Source organism: Lipotes vexillifer, unplaced genomic scaffold (genome assembly GCF_000442215.2).
Source record: "Lipotes vexillifer unplaced genomic scaffold, Lipotes_vexillifer_v1.1 scaffold54, whole genome shotgun sequence".
Classification (NCBI taxonomy): Eukaryota; Metazoa; Chordata; class Mammalia; order Artiodactyla; family Lipotidae; genus Lipotes; species Lipotes vexillifer.
The window spans coordinates 3,414,700-3,430,833 of record NW_006789324.1 but is presented as its reverse complement, the minus strand read 5'-3'; the positions used below and the strand labels follow the sequence as shown (position 1 = coordinate 3,430,833).

The 16,134-nt window shown below is 35.2% G+C and overlaps 1 protein-coding gene across 1 annotated transcript in view; it reads right to left on the bottom strand.

Annotated features, from left to right (window-relative positions):
- The window catches only part of HOOK1 (hook microtubule tethering protein 1), a 62,185-nt gene extending 46,428 nt beyond the window's left edge, over positions 1–15,757 (bottom strand). Inside the window, exons 1-4 of the mRNA XM_007462577.1 lie at positions 15,719–15,757; positions 10,214–10,299; positions 3,496–3,568; positions 717–767 (exon numbers count right to left, since the gene is read on the bottom strand). Coding sequence (XP_007462639.1) covers positions 717–767; positions 3,496–3,568; positions 10,214–10,236 — 147 coding nt within the window. The 5' untranslated portion in view covers positions 10,237–10,299; positions 15,719–15,757. The remainder of the gene's footprint in view (positions 1–716; positions 768–3,495; positions 3,569–10,213; positions 10,300–15,718) is intronic.
- Between the last annotated feature and the right edge of the window lie 377 nt (positions 15,758–16,134).

The window sequence follows — 16,134 nt, the reverse complement described above, 5'->3', positions numbered from 1 at the left end:
CCATTAAAAAAAAAAAAAAAAAACTTCAAAATGAGTTTTAGGCATTAATGAATTGAAACATTTTAGTTCTAAAATTATTTGGAAGAAACTACAAGTCCAATTGTATGAAAGCTTTAAAAAGTAAAAACAAAATTCTTTAATGGCAAAACCAAACCAAAAACTTTTACACATTAAGCAATAAACTTTCTTATATCAAATAATCCTGCTAGAGAACTTCTTAAGATGCTGAATAAGAAAAACAAATCACTTGAATAATGCATTATCTAATGTGACTTTAATACTACTTTTATTTTGCACTTTTTCCCAATTCACTTGCACAAGCATAATTTCATAGTATGTCTTTGCTGTTATTTACATTGGAAAGAAATATCAAAACAATGCTTTAAATAGAAAAGTACTTTAATTTAGTTATAAGGTCTACTTTATAGCACTGCATAAAATCAAATTATATAAAGATGAAAGTAATTTTATTTGAGAAAAAAATCAACTTAAAGAGTATCAATATAGAAACAGTATTTTACAAATCAATATATTACGTTTTTAGCCCCTTTATGTTAACAAAATTTGAGTGTTCTAAAAATGGAAAAATCATGATATATTTCAATTATGAATTATATACCAGTAAAATGTTATAAACAAAAAGCCAAGTCATTTTTCAGTGTCAATATAATTATCACAGTTTTTTATATTTAAACAAAGTCAAATGATTTTCATACCTCATTGTAATAACCCATGATTCCTTGAAGTACCTTCTTTAAATTACTAGCCTAATGGAGGAAAAAAAATAAATTATTTAATATTAACAATGAAATAAAATATATGTCAAGGTGAAATACAATAAAAACTTCCTGATAAAAATGACAACAAAAATATATATTAGAGTTCTATAAATACAAATACATGATTTTTAAACATCAAAGCTTTATTCAGAGTTTGATTATAGAAAAAATGTCTTCTTCCTTAGATAGCTGAACCAGAGTGATTGTATTTAAAGTGAGCCACAACGAACTCAAGTACCAACTTAAAAGATTGAGCTATGAGCATGTCCACCTTCAGTCATGAGTGAGTAACTGGATCTAGACTTACTCTCCACCACAAACAACTAGAAAACAGGACAAAATACAAGGAATATTGTTTTCAAGGTTTAGCTAAAAGACAATATAGAACTCTAATTTCTAAGAGAAGGAAAACAAAAAAGATGAGCCTTACACTAGTCTAAGATTTCTCTCTAGAGGCAATTTTCATACCATGGCACAGGGAGGTGGAAACAAAACAAAGCCTGATGTTCTTGTGGAGTTGAGAAGATAGACATCAGAAGTTCAGGAAGGTCGAGGTAGTTGGGTTTTGCAGGGCAGATAAATGAAGAGGTGAGAGCTTTGGAAAGAAATCTCCATAGTAGTCCCTTTTACTCTTTGGCTGAATACTAATTTGCATGTGCATGGGTGAAACTCAATGAGATTAAACAAAAATAATTTCCGAGGAAACAACAATCTAGGGAAATATAAACTGAACAATTCCTTGAAGATTGCACAGGGCCAGAAACTGCTGAAATTCCCACCAGTCAGAGTGAAGAGATCATGACTATGCTAATACAGACAAGCATTCACTAAAAACCCCCAAAAGGTAACAGCTTAGTAGTGAGTCTAACCTAGCCCTAGAGAAAATAACTCTAGATCTGCCTTCCATCCCCCCAAACCCTGAAAAGATCAAACTGATTCACAAGTATCTTAACTGCCTGTAAGAACAAAGTCCAACACTCTCTAAAGGAATACAAAAAACCCAGCACTCAATAATAAAATTCACACTGTCTAGTGTCCAATAAAAAATTACTACACATGTGAAGAAGCAGGAGTATGTGAACTATAATTAGGAGAAAACTCAGTCAATAGAAACAAGCCTAAAATGAGAGATGAAAGAATTAGAAGATAAAAAAGTTAAAACTGTTAGTTTAAAAATGTTCAAGGATTTAAATAAGAGGAATATAAGAAAATAAATAATTTTTTTTTAAAAAAAGAACAAAATAAAAAGATTGTCAATGGATAAAAAAGCAAGACCTAACTATTAGGTGACTACATCACTTTCAATATAAACACACAGAGAGACTAAAGAAGAGAAAAAGATATAATAGACAAAACTAATCTTAAAAAAACGGGAGTGGTACATCAGTATCAGACAAAGTAGACTTCCAAAAAAGAAATATTACCAGGGATAAAAATAAGTCATTTTATAATGATAAGTAGATTCATTCAACAAGAAGACATAAAAAATTAATGTATATAAACCAAATAACACAGATTCAAATTACATGATTAAAAAATTAGAATTGAAAGGAGAAATTGACAAATCCACAATCATCATTAGAGATCTGAGGAATCCTCCCCCCTTAACTGATAGAATAATCAGACAGAAAATCAATAAAGATATAAAAGTAAACAGCACTATCAACAAAGCTGTAATAATCCGTATTTGTAGGACTGCAAAATACATGTTGTTTTCAAGTGCACATGGAATATTCACCAAGACAGAGCATATATTAGGTCATAAAATAAGTCTTAGTAAATGTAAAAGAATTCAGAGTATGTTCTCAAAACAAAATGGAATTAAATTAGAAATTAATAAATAAAAGATATGTAGAAAATCCTCAAATATTTAGAATTTGAAATACCTACTTCTAATCTACCCAGGGGTCAAAAGAAAAATCACAAGGGAAATTACCAAATATTTTGAACTAAATGAAAATAAGAACACAGTACGTTAAAATATGTGGGATGTGGCTAAGGCAATGCTTACTACTAGGGAAAAGCGCTTAAAGCTGATGACTTAAGCTTTCACCTTAAGAAGCAAGAAAAAGAGCAGATGTAAAGAAGAAAGGAAATAACAAAGAGAAAGGAAATCAATAAAACAGAAAACAAAAGCTAGTTCTTTTCAAAAAAAATTTTTTTTAATTGTAAAACATCAAGCCAGATTTATCAAGGAAGAAAATATAAAAGACATAAATTACCAATATTAGAGAAGAAAGAACAGAAACAATTCAAACATCCATCAACAGGTGAATGGCTAAGCAAATTGTGGTAAATCAGTGTAATGAAATACTACTCAGCAAAAAAAACAAAATAACTACTAATACAGGCAACATGGATGAGTCTCAAAAACAATATATGAGTAAAAGAATACCAAAGAGTTCATAATATCTGATTCCATTTATATGGAACTCCAGAAATTAAACCTATACTGACTGAAAGCAGACCTGTGGCCACCCAGGGCCAAGTCAAGAGTGAGGATTAACTGGGAAGGGGCATATGTGCCTGTTTTTGCTTAATGGAAACGTTCTATATCTAACTATGACGGTATAAGAACATACACAAGTGTCAAAACTCAAACTATACACAATAAAATGTACCTTTCATTTAATTTAAAAAATAAGATTTAGTTGAGCTTAGTGCTAATTGCAGACCACTGTTTGGATCAAGTACTTCTAGCATTCATTCTACATACCTTTATTCGCCAGTTGTCACCGATATCCTCTTTAATTCGGCTCAACCAAGATTCATTGAACCAAGCTACATCACTACAACAAAAATACAAATGTTGAACATTAAAATGTTTTTATTTCATGAAAAATACAAAATTTAATCAACAGACTCAAAGTTATTTTCCATCTTAAAGCCTGTCCTTAATAAGAACAGTAAATATTATTTAAAATGAACCCACTGAACTTTTTGTTATTCCTAAGGGTTTCTTTTGGAATTTCTCATAGTAAATTAATTAAGTCATTAACATCTTCAATTTAACAAACATTTACTAAATATCTCATACTAGGCACCCTGGTAGGTAGATGTAAAAGTCCGAATCCTAAAGGGAAAAAAAAGGAAAACATTTTAACGTGTCTACTATGTATCAAGCACTGTGCTTGATGTTTTTTCATATTACTTCATTTAAATATCATAGTAACTTGGCAAAGCATCCATTATCCCCAATCTTACTCCTCAGTGAACTAAGAATAAGACAATAATTTGCCCCAAGTGACACTAGTACCTGGCAAAGTTTAGTATTAAGTCCGATATTGACATTGAAGGCCAAGACAAAGAACTGCTATATCAAATTTTTATGTATTCAATAAAGCCTTGAAGAATAACACCCGATTATAAATAGTGAACTACAAAAATAGATTATATTCTAAAAAAATACTTGGATGCTTGCTCTGAGTAAGAGTAAAATGAAGATGAATCATTTATTATCCTGACTCTTAGAGAAATAGCTAATAAAGGGAGAAAGTAAAGAGCACAAATAACTATACTCAAAGGAGAATGTGATAAATGCTTTAAGGAGTAAACAAACACCAAGAAATTACAGAATATCAGTACTAGAAGAGGTCTTAGAGGTCTTACCTAAATTTTTGCTTTACAGATAAGCCAACTAAAGTGAGGGTAGAAATTAAAGAGGTTATTTCCAAGGCGGTATCCTGAATTTAAAGATGGAAAGCTGAAAACAGTGCCTAGTTTTTCAGCAATCATTCTGCCTCAGATGTGCTAAAACAGAAGATGTCACTTCTGACTACAGTAACCAGAAATGGCTTCACCATTTTCAATTCATTCTTTGGAATTTGTAACCATTTTCATTCGAGCAAATTAATGTTAATTATTTTCGACTTTTCTCAGATGCTAAGGCTATAATTACCAAAATAACTTGGCTAAGTGTATAAATGGTATATTTCTAACTAGGTATTTACCTGAAAAGAATGAATTTATTTAGTTAATGAGTCAAAACTCTCAAAGTAAATTTACTTTCTTTTGATATCAGTTTAAGTTGAAGAGGTATGCCAGTTGCAATGGTTAATTTTATGTGTCAATTTGGCAGGGCCCCAGTACCCATATATTTGGTCAAACATGCTTGGATGTTGTAGTGAAGATGTATTTTAGATGAGATTAACATGTAAATCAGTAGACTCTGAGTAAAGCTAATTACCCTCCATAATGTGGTTGGGCCTCATCCAATCAGCTGAAGGCCTTAGGAAAATGACTGACCTCCCCTGAGAAAGTGTAAATTCTGCCAGTAGACTGCCTGTCAACTCTAGCTGCAACATCAACTCCTCCCTAGATCTCCAGCCTGCTGGTCTACCTACTCTGTGGGTTTTGGAGTTGCCAGCCTGCACAATCACGTGAGCCAATTCTTAAATTTCTCTCTCAGCCTGTGTGTGTGTGTGTGTGTGTGTGTGTGTGTGTGTGTGTGTGTGTGTACACATATACACATGCGTATATATACATATCTTATTGGTTCTATTTCTTTGGAGAACCCTGACTACCTACTGCACTTGTCTTCTGACCCTAAAAAAAACTTCATATATGATTCTATAATTCTATTGTAATTACCTTTAGAAAATGGATGTAGAGATAACCTCTTCTAGTGTTTCCTCCTTTTGTCTTGCATTTCTACTTGTCTTCCTTCCCACCTCAAATCAGCTTTAGCCCTATGTCTTAGAGTGTGCTCAGGCTGCTACAGCAAAATACCACACACTAGATGGCTTAAACAACAGAAATTTATTCCTCACAGTTCTGGAGGCCGGAAGTCCAAAATCAAGATGCTAGCAAGGTAGGTTTCATTCTGAGATCTCTAGTTGCTACCATCTTGCTGTGTGCTCACATGACCTTTTTTTCGTATGTTTATAGACAGAGAGTGAGCTCTCTGAATTCTCTTCTTATAAGGAGTTCAATCCTACTGGATCATGTCTCCCCACTTTTATGACCTCATTTAACTTTAATTACTTCTGTATAGACCCCATCTCCAATATAGTTATACTGGGTGTTTGGGCTTCAACAGGAATTTTAAAGGGACACAAACATTCAGTCCATAATACCCTAACTGAGAAATACTTTCTAACTTCTCCATAGAAATCTAACTCTTGTCCTTTTATAAACAAATCCATCCTTCTCAAACAATTATAATTGCAGCCAATCTTTCCCACTATTAAACTTTATATCCAATCTCAGGACATTCAGGACATATCCTTCTTTTATGTTTTTGCACTGCCACATCTACATGCTTTAACTAGACTCTTGTCCCAACAATTAGCTCCTTTTTTCTAGTATTTCCCAGAACTTCAATGAAACTTAAGAGACACAAAATAAGAAGGGAACACAAGACTGAGGAAGTGAAATGTGGTCTTAACTGTTTTCTAATAAAACTAAGTAAGAAACACTACAGGATTATTTTTTAACTCCACCCATGGTATTTGTCTTCACAATTCTACCAACTAAATATAGGTAGTAATTAACACCTACTGGTTACTAGACACAACACAGCTGTGTTGCTTCAGTGGACACCCTGACACCATTCTTCGTAAATAATCAAAAGGCCTTGTGTGCTTAACACATCAAACTGTGATCTGTACTTTGGACATGCACATCTGGCCTCTCATTTATTACGACTCCAAAGTAAAAATTTATCAGGAGGGGTTCAAGATACTAGGCTGAAATGATTACAGTTGACTGAGGGCACTGGCTTGAGTCAGGCCAAAGTGATAAAAATCTGGGCTTTGCTATTTTACTCATTATTTGACTTACTGAAGTCATTTCACCTTTATAAACCTCTGTTTCCTCACCTATAAACTGAGGATAAAAATAATGCCTACCTCACAAAACAGTAATAAAAATTAAATGAAATACCATATGTATAGGGTATAGAACAATGTCTTATATTTAGTAAATACTCATATGTTGGCTTTCATGATTTATTATTTTAAATGCTCAAATATCTGCTGAATGAATGAATGAGCAAGTAAGTGCATGATACTTGAGGTCTCTGGATATTCTACATTCTGTCTCATTCTCCCTATCATAAAAATGGCTAGTCAAAGACAATAGAAAAAAACAGAGAAATTATCTGGTGCTTAAAGTGACAAAGCTAAAAAGCAGCACACACTATTTATAGCTGCTATGGGTTGAATTATGTCCCCAAAAAAGAAGTGTTCAAGGCTTAACCCCCGCTACCTCCGAATGTAACCTTATTTGGAAATAGGGTCTTTGCAGATGTAATCAAGTTAAGATGAGGTCACACTAAATTAGGGTGGACCCTAATCCATTATGACTGGTGCCCTTCTAAGAGGAGGAGAAGAGACACAGAGGGAAGAGAGCCCTGTGAAGACGGAAACAAAGACGGAAGTTATGATGCCTCAAACCAAGGGATGCCTGGGGCTACCAAGGACTAGAAGCAGCAAGGCAGGATCCTGACCTAGAGGTTTTGAAGGGAGCACGGTCCAGCCAATACCTTGATATAGGACTTCTAACCTCCTGAACGCTTAAAGAACAAATCTTTGTTGTTTTAAGCCACCTAATCTGTGGCACTGTTATGGAAAACATGGGAAATGAATACAGTTGTAGTTATAATTTTCCCCCCATGTGTCTTTAAAATAACAACAGTTTCTGCATTTAAAAAAGAGATACATATTATGTATTAAGACTTAAGAAAACAATTAAAGAACTGTAGAATCCTAGCAACAATTCCATGGCTCACCATGTCTAAGTCATATACTTTGGGAATTGATTTTTTTTTTTTTTTTTTTGCGGTACGCGGGCCTCTCACTGTTGTGGCCTCTCCCGTTCTGGAGCACAGGCTCAGCGGCCATGGCTCACGGGCCCAGCCGCTCCGCGGCATGTGGGATCTTCCAGGACCGGGGCACGAACCTGTGTCCCCTGCATCGGCAGGCGGACTCTCAACCACTGCGCCACCAGGGAAGCCCTGGGAATTGGTTTTTAAGATTTTATTATTTAGAAGCATACCTGCCTCAGGTAACTAATGAAAGAATTATTCATTAGATTTTGCTACTTCCTTAAAAAGCAAATTTTTCCTTCTCATTTTCAGTAACAACTTTGATGTGAGTCACAACAGCCATCAACGCAATACATAATAAATTGGAACAAATATAAAGTGCTTTGAAGTGTTCAAAGAAATAAGGTAAAATTTGCTTTTTTTAGCAGGAATATTATACACTGACCCAACTAGGGGAAAATGTATGCTATAAGTTTCACTGTCTGGATCCAGACTTTTGAAAAGCTTACAGAAGAGGAAGGGGGTTCAAAAAGAAAAATAAATTTAAATTGGCTCTTATACTATAAGGAGGTGTAGACATCTAAGTACATGCAAAAACAGACAAATGAAACAAAAAAGAGGTTTAGGCCCAATTTTAGGTCACTGTCATTTGCTTTAGAAGGATGAGAGCTTTCTGACTGGTTGGCTATTTTATTATTCCTGTAGAAAAGCTATTAGAAGACAGTAAGAGACAAAAGAGAGAATAAAAAAAGAAAAATCAGAGAGACAGAGGATCAGCAGTAACAACAGAACCCAACACATTATGTAAGAATGAGCTGGTGATAAAGGATACAGTTTAACTAAAATTGACCTGACCCTACTCTAAACATCAGGTACAGTGCTAGCATATAGGAGGGCAAAGAGCCATATGTATCACCATATAATAGTAAAAACAGGTCTCATCTACTGTGTTGTGGTGTAAAGCTATTAAAGACACTTCAATACCTATAAATGACATCTTTGGATGGCACTGCTGAAGTGAGTGAATGCTCACCAGCCTTACACCTATACCAAAACAATGTAGCTGCATCTACACCGACACGCACAAGAATGAGAAAAGGCCATGTCGTATGTTCTAATGACAAAAAACAATGATGACTTTCCCAAATCATCAAGAAAGGACCATATTCAGAATTCTTAGTTCTGACCAATTAAATCACTTTGAAACCAATTAGGGTATAAATAAATAATTAAGAAACAGTTTAAAGAAAGCAGGGGAGTAAGGCATATTTTAGAATGACTGCCAAAAAAATGTTAACATGCTAAATTTATCTTTTAAAGTGTTAATCTTGAGTTAACCATAAAATCTGTCTATTCAAATTAGATCATTTTGAAGATTCCAAGTAACTAAGATTATGATATTGTTTGAAGTTGTTTTTCTAAGAGTGGTGAAGAATTTTTTCTAATCCATCTACAGAGTTTTTCAATGTCAATCATAAAAAACCTTTACAAAATGATGGCAATAATTAAATAAATAATTTCTGATATATAAAACCATGTAGCAGAAATAGGAGTCTGGTCTCATTGAAGATATATTACCATGAAAGTAAGCTAATACAAAATCAGTATGACTATTAACTAATAAATTATGACCACAGGGCTTCCCAGGTGGCACAGTGGTTAAGAATTCACCTGCCAATGCAGGGGACACGGGTTCGAGCCCTGACCGGGGAAGATTCCACATGCCGTGGAGCAACTAAGCCCATGCGCCACAACTACTGAGCCCATGTCCACAACTATTGAAGCCCGTGTGCCTAGAGCCCATGTTCTGCAACAAGAGAAGCCATGACAATGAGAAGCCCGCGCACCGCAACAAACAGTAGCCCCCGCTTGCCGCAACTAGAGAAAGCCCGTGCACAGCAACGAAGACCCAACACAGCCAAAAAAAATTAATTAATTAATTAATTTAAAAAAATATATGACTACAGAATAGGCCCTGTTTGTCCTATTAAGAGTACAACTCATATTGTAGATTTTATAACGCTAATCCTTATACAATGTTTGGCAAAAATTACGAAATAATGGATTTAGGAACTTTTGATATTGTATAATTATATAAAAGGGGTCCAACCCAAACAGAATCACTTTATTGGTTAAGGTACCCAGCATTTGTGACTTAAAATGTCATTTACACAACATTTCATTATTGGTGGATTCATACAATTATGATTATTAATTCAATATAGATTTTAAATTAATATTTTTTCCAAATGCAGTATTTCCTGCTTCAATTATCTCAAAAATAATAAACTCCATGTATTGATATCTTAAGATGACAACAGTATAACTGAAGGAAACATTACAGTATAAGAAATTATATCACTCATTTAACCTATCTTTCTCAGTAACTATAACTTGTGAACATGACCAGAACAAGTTTAAAATTAACATCTCTTGAATAGATAAGAACCCTGATTGCTCATTTAATTAAGATGTATCTCTATGAACAAGCAAGAAATAATCAGGTGGTAAAATTTTTTGTTCCTTACATGCAAGAATGCCTTGGCAAAATATACCTGTCATCACTGGAAAGGATAAAGTTTCAATAACCTTTAGAATACAAGTCTAAATTTTCTTCCTTGAAATTGGGTTTACAATTATTTCAGGAAGAGTGTGGAACACTACTTACATTTGCTGAAGAACTTGTGCCATGGCAACTCCATTAGTCAGCTGTTTCACATCCTGACAAGGTGCAGCAGTATTGAATGTCTGCAGCTGAAATGACATAAAGCAAGTTACTTAACTGCTTTACTCCCCTCCCCCCTCAATTTATATACATGAATGAACACGAGAGAAAGCTGTTTTGTTTAAATAGACCCTGCCAAACAAATGAAATTATACTAATATGTTTCTATGACTGTTGTATTTTTATAAGAATACTTAACATTTCATAAAATCATTACCATATACCTAATAGTCAAACGTATTGATGTCATGTATAAAGTACTTCAGAATTTCTGAAAAACACGTGTAGAACTCTTAAGATAGTAATAGTCTGTGTTTTGTCAATTTTTAGGAGAATAACATCAGAAAAAGAATTTTAAGATAACCTAACATCTGCAAGTTAAAATTTCACTCATATCATTTGGTAGGAAAACAAAAGCTAGAAATGTCAAGTCTAAAACTACCTAGTTAATCAATAAGCTCTAAATAAGGCAGAACTTCTGCCTGTTACCAACAGTTACCCTTAGAGCATGAACAGTCCAGGGCCCACCAATCACGTCAAGTTGTATCTATCTAGTTTGGCTTTAGATACTACTAACTTTTCAAATCTCTGTGTGGTAAACATTCATGTACATTTTAAAAATAGAAGTGAAACAGTGGCAACTCTTCCTAATAAGCAAATACAAGATAGAGGAATTTTTTTAAAGCAAATTGCAACAGAGCTCAATGGATTATATACTTTCTCGAAATCTAATCTCAATCCACAAATATCTTAAATTAAATATACTATGATTCTCTATTCCCTCACATATTCATCTCCTTTACTATTCAATTATAATTCCTTAGTTTACCACCATAATACACCTTTAGTGGTTGTTGTATTTTGAGATTCTACAAATCTGTCTCCATTATCCTTATACAAAATGGAAGAATGACACAAACTACGTAAATCTAGCCACAGTTACTTTCAAAGCACAAAGATAAAGATACTTTACTGAGCTTCTACTCTATGTAGGGGACTGTAGTATAGGAAGGAGTTACAAGGGAAAAACACCAGGTTTCCACTCTCAGGTCGCTTCAATCCAGAGTTAAGGAGAGGAGAAAAAGACACAAATCATTTGCAGAAGATGTCATTTCTAGTCTCATGACTGCAGTATGCACAAAATGTTCCGAAATATACAAGAGTCAACTAACCTAATTAGGGCTTGTATTTATTAAAGACTTCTTAAAGACTTATTTATTAAAGACTTCTTAGAGATGATTCCAATGGATGATCCTGAGTAAAGAAAGGGCCAGGGGAAAGAAACTTCAGGAAATAGCAACATGATAAAAGCACAAGTACAAGAAAAGACATGGTATTTTTAGGTAACATGTAGTTCAGTATTGCTGGATTTCTCTGCATGTTCAGTTGTTAAGGGAGACAACCAAGGGGGTAAAAAGCAGGCATGGGTCAGAACTCGGGGTCATGGCAAGAAACTTGGAATTATCCTTAATGGTATTATCTATATCATGGGGAAACAGCAGAATAGTTTCTACCTCACAAGTTGGTGTGAGAATTAAATAAATTAGCAAACACAGTGTACTCAGATCACTGCCTGGCATGTGGTACAAACTCAACAGCTGTTAGCACATTAGCTATGAGTCAGGGTTTCTCAAAGTGTGACATCTAAGAACAATATGTAACAGAAAATCCCCAGACAAACTAAATCAGAAAATCCCCAAGTGATTCTTATGTACATCAGTTCTTTAGAACCATTGCTCTGGGTGATGAAGAATCACTAAAGAGTAACAAGGAAGAGACATCTTTAGTATGTTTTGGATAGTAGCAAGAGTGACACAGAGAATGGGAGAGAGTAGCTTTATGCTTGCTCAGTTAGAAGGCTCCTGCAATGGTCTTTTTGGCAACATGGAATGCTAAGATTAGTTAGGGTAATGCTGACTAACAGGACAGCGCGAATTCATGGAATATTTACATTATAAAATAAGAAGGATTTTGCAGTTGGGTGGATGTACAAGGAAGAAAAACCCCAGGGTTTAGGGCATCTTTAAAAGGAAGCTAATCATATACGTTCAGGTAAAATGTGGCTCCCACTTCTCAACCCTTCCTACTTACACATTACATCATTAAGTTTCTACAAAATGGATATGATTAGTGATTTTAAGAAGGCAGTTTCATGAGACACAGAATATTAGGCAAAATACTAAAGAAATATGTAAAAGGAGTAAATACACTGAGTGCCTCACGGCCCACCACGCCCAGATTAAGATCAATTTCTTCCTTTTACAGCCATGAAAAGTATTTCTTGGAAGCTCTTAAACTAGTTGCAAAATAAATTAGATAACAGAGAACGTCACTTCATTTGGCTAAATTGAAAGACTTTATAACCAAGAAGTGTGAATAAATTATAAAGCTCAGTGAGGGGAGTAAAGCCAAAGCAGTGGGACAAAAGAAAATGTACCCTTTCAGACTACTCTTCATAGAGGTGAAGATGCAAAAGTCTTTTGGTGAGTGACCCAAAAAGGACAAACAGGGCTTCCATCACTAAACACAGTGCTCTGGCAAATAGCATCTTACTTTCTTCTTTATTTTTAAATAAAGCAAACAATCAGAAATGTGGAAGTGCTGTTCCTGAACTGCTTCTATATAAATGTCAAAGAAATCAAGGAAGAAAAGGGGTTTTCACCACTGATACCCAACAAAAACTCAACTTTGGGTCAACTCTATTCTCAAATTATTCTCAAATTCTCTTCCGTCAGCTGCTCATTTCAGAAAGAGAATCACTGCTCTGAGTTTTAAGATCTTCATAAAAATGATTCAGCTTTTTTTTTTTTTTTTTTTTTGTAACTTGGGCATACATTCGGCATTAGTTCTTCCTTCACCGGCATGCTGAAGTCAAAGAATGAAAGAACCAAGTAAACCATTAAGAAAAGCCTGGTCCAGCACTCTAATTTTATTGAAGAAATTAAAGTCCAAAGATTTAAAATTTTCAAATGTCACAGAGCCAAGAGGCAGAATTAAATTTATCTTCACACACATACTTCAAACTCTCTCTAACCATGTAAATGATGCCCAAATTTATCCTTCAGCCCTGAATTTTTTGCTAAGTAGCAGTATAACATTTCTAAGAACTAATTATTTTAAGGTGAGCTCCAAATCATAAAATATAACTTTTAAAGAACTGCCAAAACAGGCATCTCTTCACCTAACCAACTTTTCTTGATGACCTCTCTGTTAAGGATGGTTCTATTGTCCTAGAACAATGTCCAGTACTGAAAGAACACAGTTTACTACCAGCTGTCTTCTCACTTCCATTATAACGTTTTTTTGTTTGTTTGTTTGTTTTTTTGCGGTACGCGGGCCTCTCACTGTTGTGGCCTCTCCCGCTGCGGAGCACAGGCTCCGGATGCGCAGGCTCAGCAGCCATGGCTCACGGGCTCACTCCGCAGCATGTGGGATCTTCCCGGACCGGGGCACGAACCTGCGTCCCCTGCATCGGCAGGTGGACTCTCAACCACTGCGCCACCAGGGAAGTCCCAGCATAACGTTTTTTTAATCTTATATCTCCTACAACTTCCCCTCAACACGTAACATTACTTAGCTTGGCAGGGAGCACATTCATTAAGAGTCCAGGGATATCATGACAAAGGTGTCTTCCATTACCTTCTTTCAATCTATCCTCAAAGAAGTCTATTACATTACTGCTAGAAGTTCTTCCCTGTGTCTGGAAAACTCATTTCTCTTGATTTCTACTTGTTGAAATTCATCAATCCTCTATGAAATAGTTAAAAATTTATCCTAGGTATCTACAAAAACCTATATACTCAGTGGTGAATAACGAATGGTGAAATACTTGTCTCCGATGTCAGGACCAAGACAAGGATATTTACTATCATCACTTTGATTCAATGTTGTACTGCAGATCCTAGTCAGTTTTTGTTTCTGGGAATAAAGCAGAAAACAGGTCAGACAAGAGCTCTGACCCCAAAGTGCAAACGAGATGACTTCAGAAAATGTTAAGTGTTACAGACACAACAAAAAGGGGTTAACAGGTTACAATGGGATAGGAGTAGGAGACAGGTAGGTCACTCACTGTCACAGACTGTCTCTGAAAGATGCCAAGAGACCCAAGAACTGAATGGTGAGAAGCCAGCCAGCCAATGGAAGAACAAGAAGGAGGATATTTTAGGAAGAGGAAAGAGAAGTTAAAAAGCCCTGATGCATTAAAAAAAAAAAAAAAAAAAAAAAAAAGAGCTTGACTTCAAGAAACAGAAAGTCAGCACAGCACGGTGGGCACGAAGGAGTGTGGCATGAGGCCAGTTTGCAGAAAGTTGGGGAGGTGAGGTAAGACCAACTATGCAGTAGCTGACGAACAGCAAAGTTCACTGGGAATCATCCAGAGAGGTAAAGAAAAGCCTAGAGGCAGGAACCTAAGAAACTAAGACAGAAGATAATTTCACAAAGGAGCCATCAATTAAGATAAGGATAATATAATAGTTCCCAGTTTGCCAACCCCAGTACGTGAAGGCCTTAAAGAAAAGAGCTCAAGTGCAATGGGCTGAGGAGTAAATAAAAGCTCAAAAAGTATAAAGGATGAGTACTTAAAAATGCAAGAAAGATGACTGTGAAGGAAGGGGGGAAATACAGTGTAGCTTTAATAGGGAGTGATGGGGAACTTCCCTGGCGGTCCAGTGGTTAAGACTTTGCCTTCCAATGCAGGGGTTGTGGGTTCAATCCCTGTTCAGGGAGCTAAGATCCCACATGCCTCAAGGCCAAAAAAGCAAAACATAAAACAGAAGCAATATTGTAACAAATTCAATAAAGACTTTAAAAAAAAAATAGGGAGTGATGGCTCTTTGTTTTTCTTTTTAAAAGAGGGAAGATTTGAGCAAGTTTACATGTAGAGAGGAAAGAGCTAATGGAAAGGAAAAAAAAAAATACCAAAAGGGGATAAATGACAGCAAAGTTTTAGAAGAGGTGAAAGAGGTGGATCTAGAGCCAGAGCCAAAGATAAGGAGGAGGTCGTTTTCCTGATGGGGAGAAGGTTTGGGGCTCAAACAGGGTACTGATAAAGGTTTGCAAGGAGAACTGTGTGGTTATTCTTAATCATAAAGCTGGGCAGTATACGGGAACAGGAGGATTTGGCTGTAGCAGCATTTGAGAAGGCAACAGTCTGCACGTTAATTCCATTTTCTCCATAGTGTTTCAGCAGCCTGAGAGAGAACTGGAGAAGCAAACAACCAGTTATACTCTGTCACCTATGATTCCTTATCTTTCCTTATATTATAAATAAATATTTTTACATGGGACTTCCCTGGCGGTCCAGTGTTTAAGACTGTGCTCCCAATGCAGGGGGCACGGGTTCGATCCCTTGTGCGGGGGAACTAAGATTCAACATGCCACATGGCGCAGCCAGAAAAATAAAAGTAAATATAAATAAATAATATTTTTACAGTTTTTAAGGAATTTTGCCTTCCATTATAAAGAATACACAGCTTTGCCTACCACATCAATTAAAATTGAAAATTCTTTGATTATTCTTGATATCTTTCTTCCTGAGTGTCTTATACAAAGTAGGAACTTCACTATTTATTAATACTGATTAAAACAATGGATACAGTCACAAAATATTTTAAATTTTGAAATACAATTCAAGAAAATCCTATACTTCTCCACCAACTCTCATATAAGTCAATGACATCATAAAGACTAAGTTTACTAGGTAAGTCAGATGTTTGGAGCAACAATGCAACAGATTAGCATACACCCTTTAATTAGTCACTTGTTTAATAAAACACATCATTAGAAGTCATGTCGCCTTGTTTCATGACAGCCTTAAACATGGCATCTAAATCCCACTACTGCCTTTTTTTTTTTTTTTTTTTTTT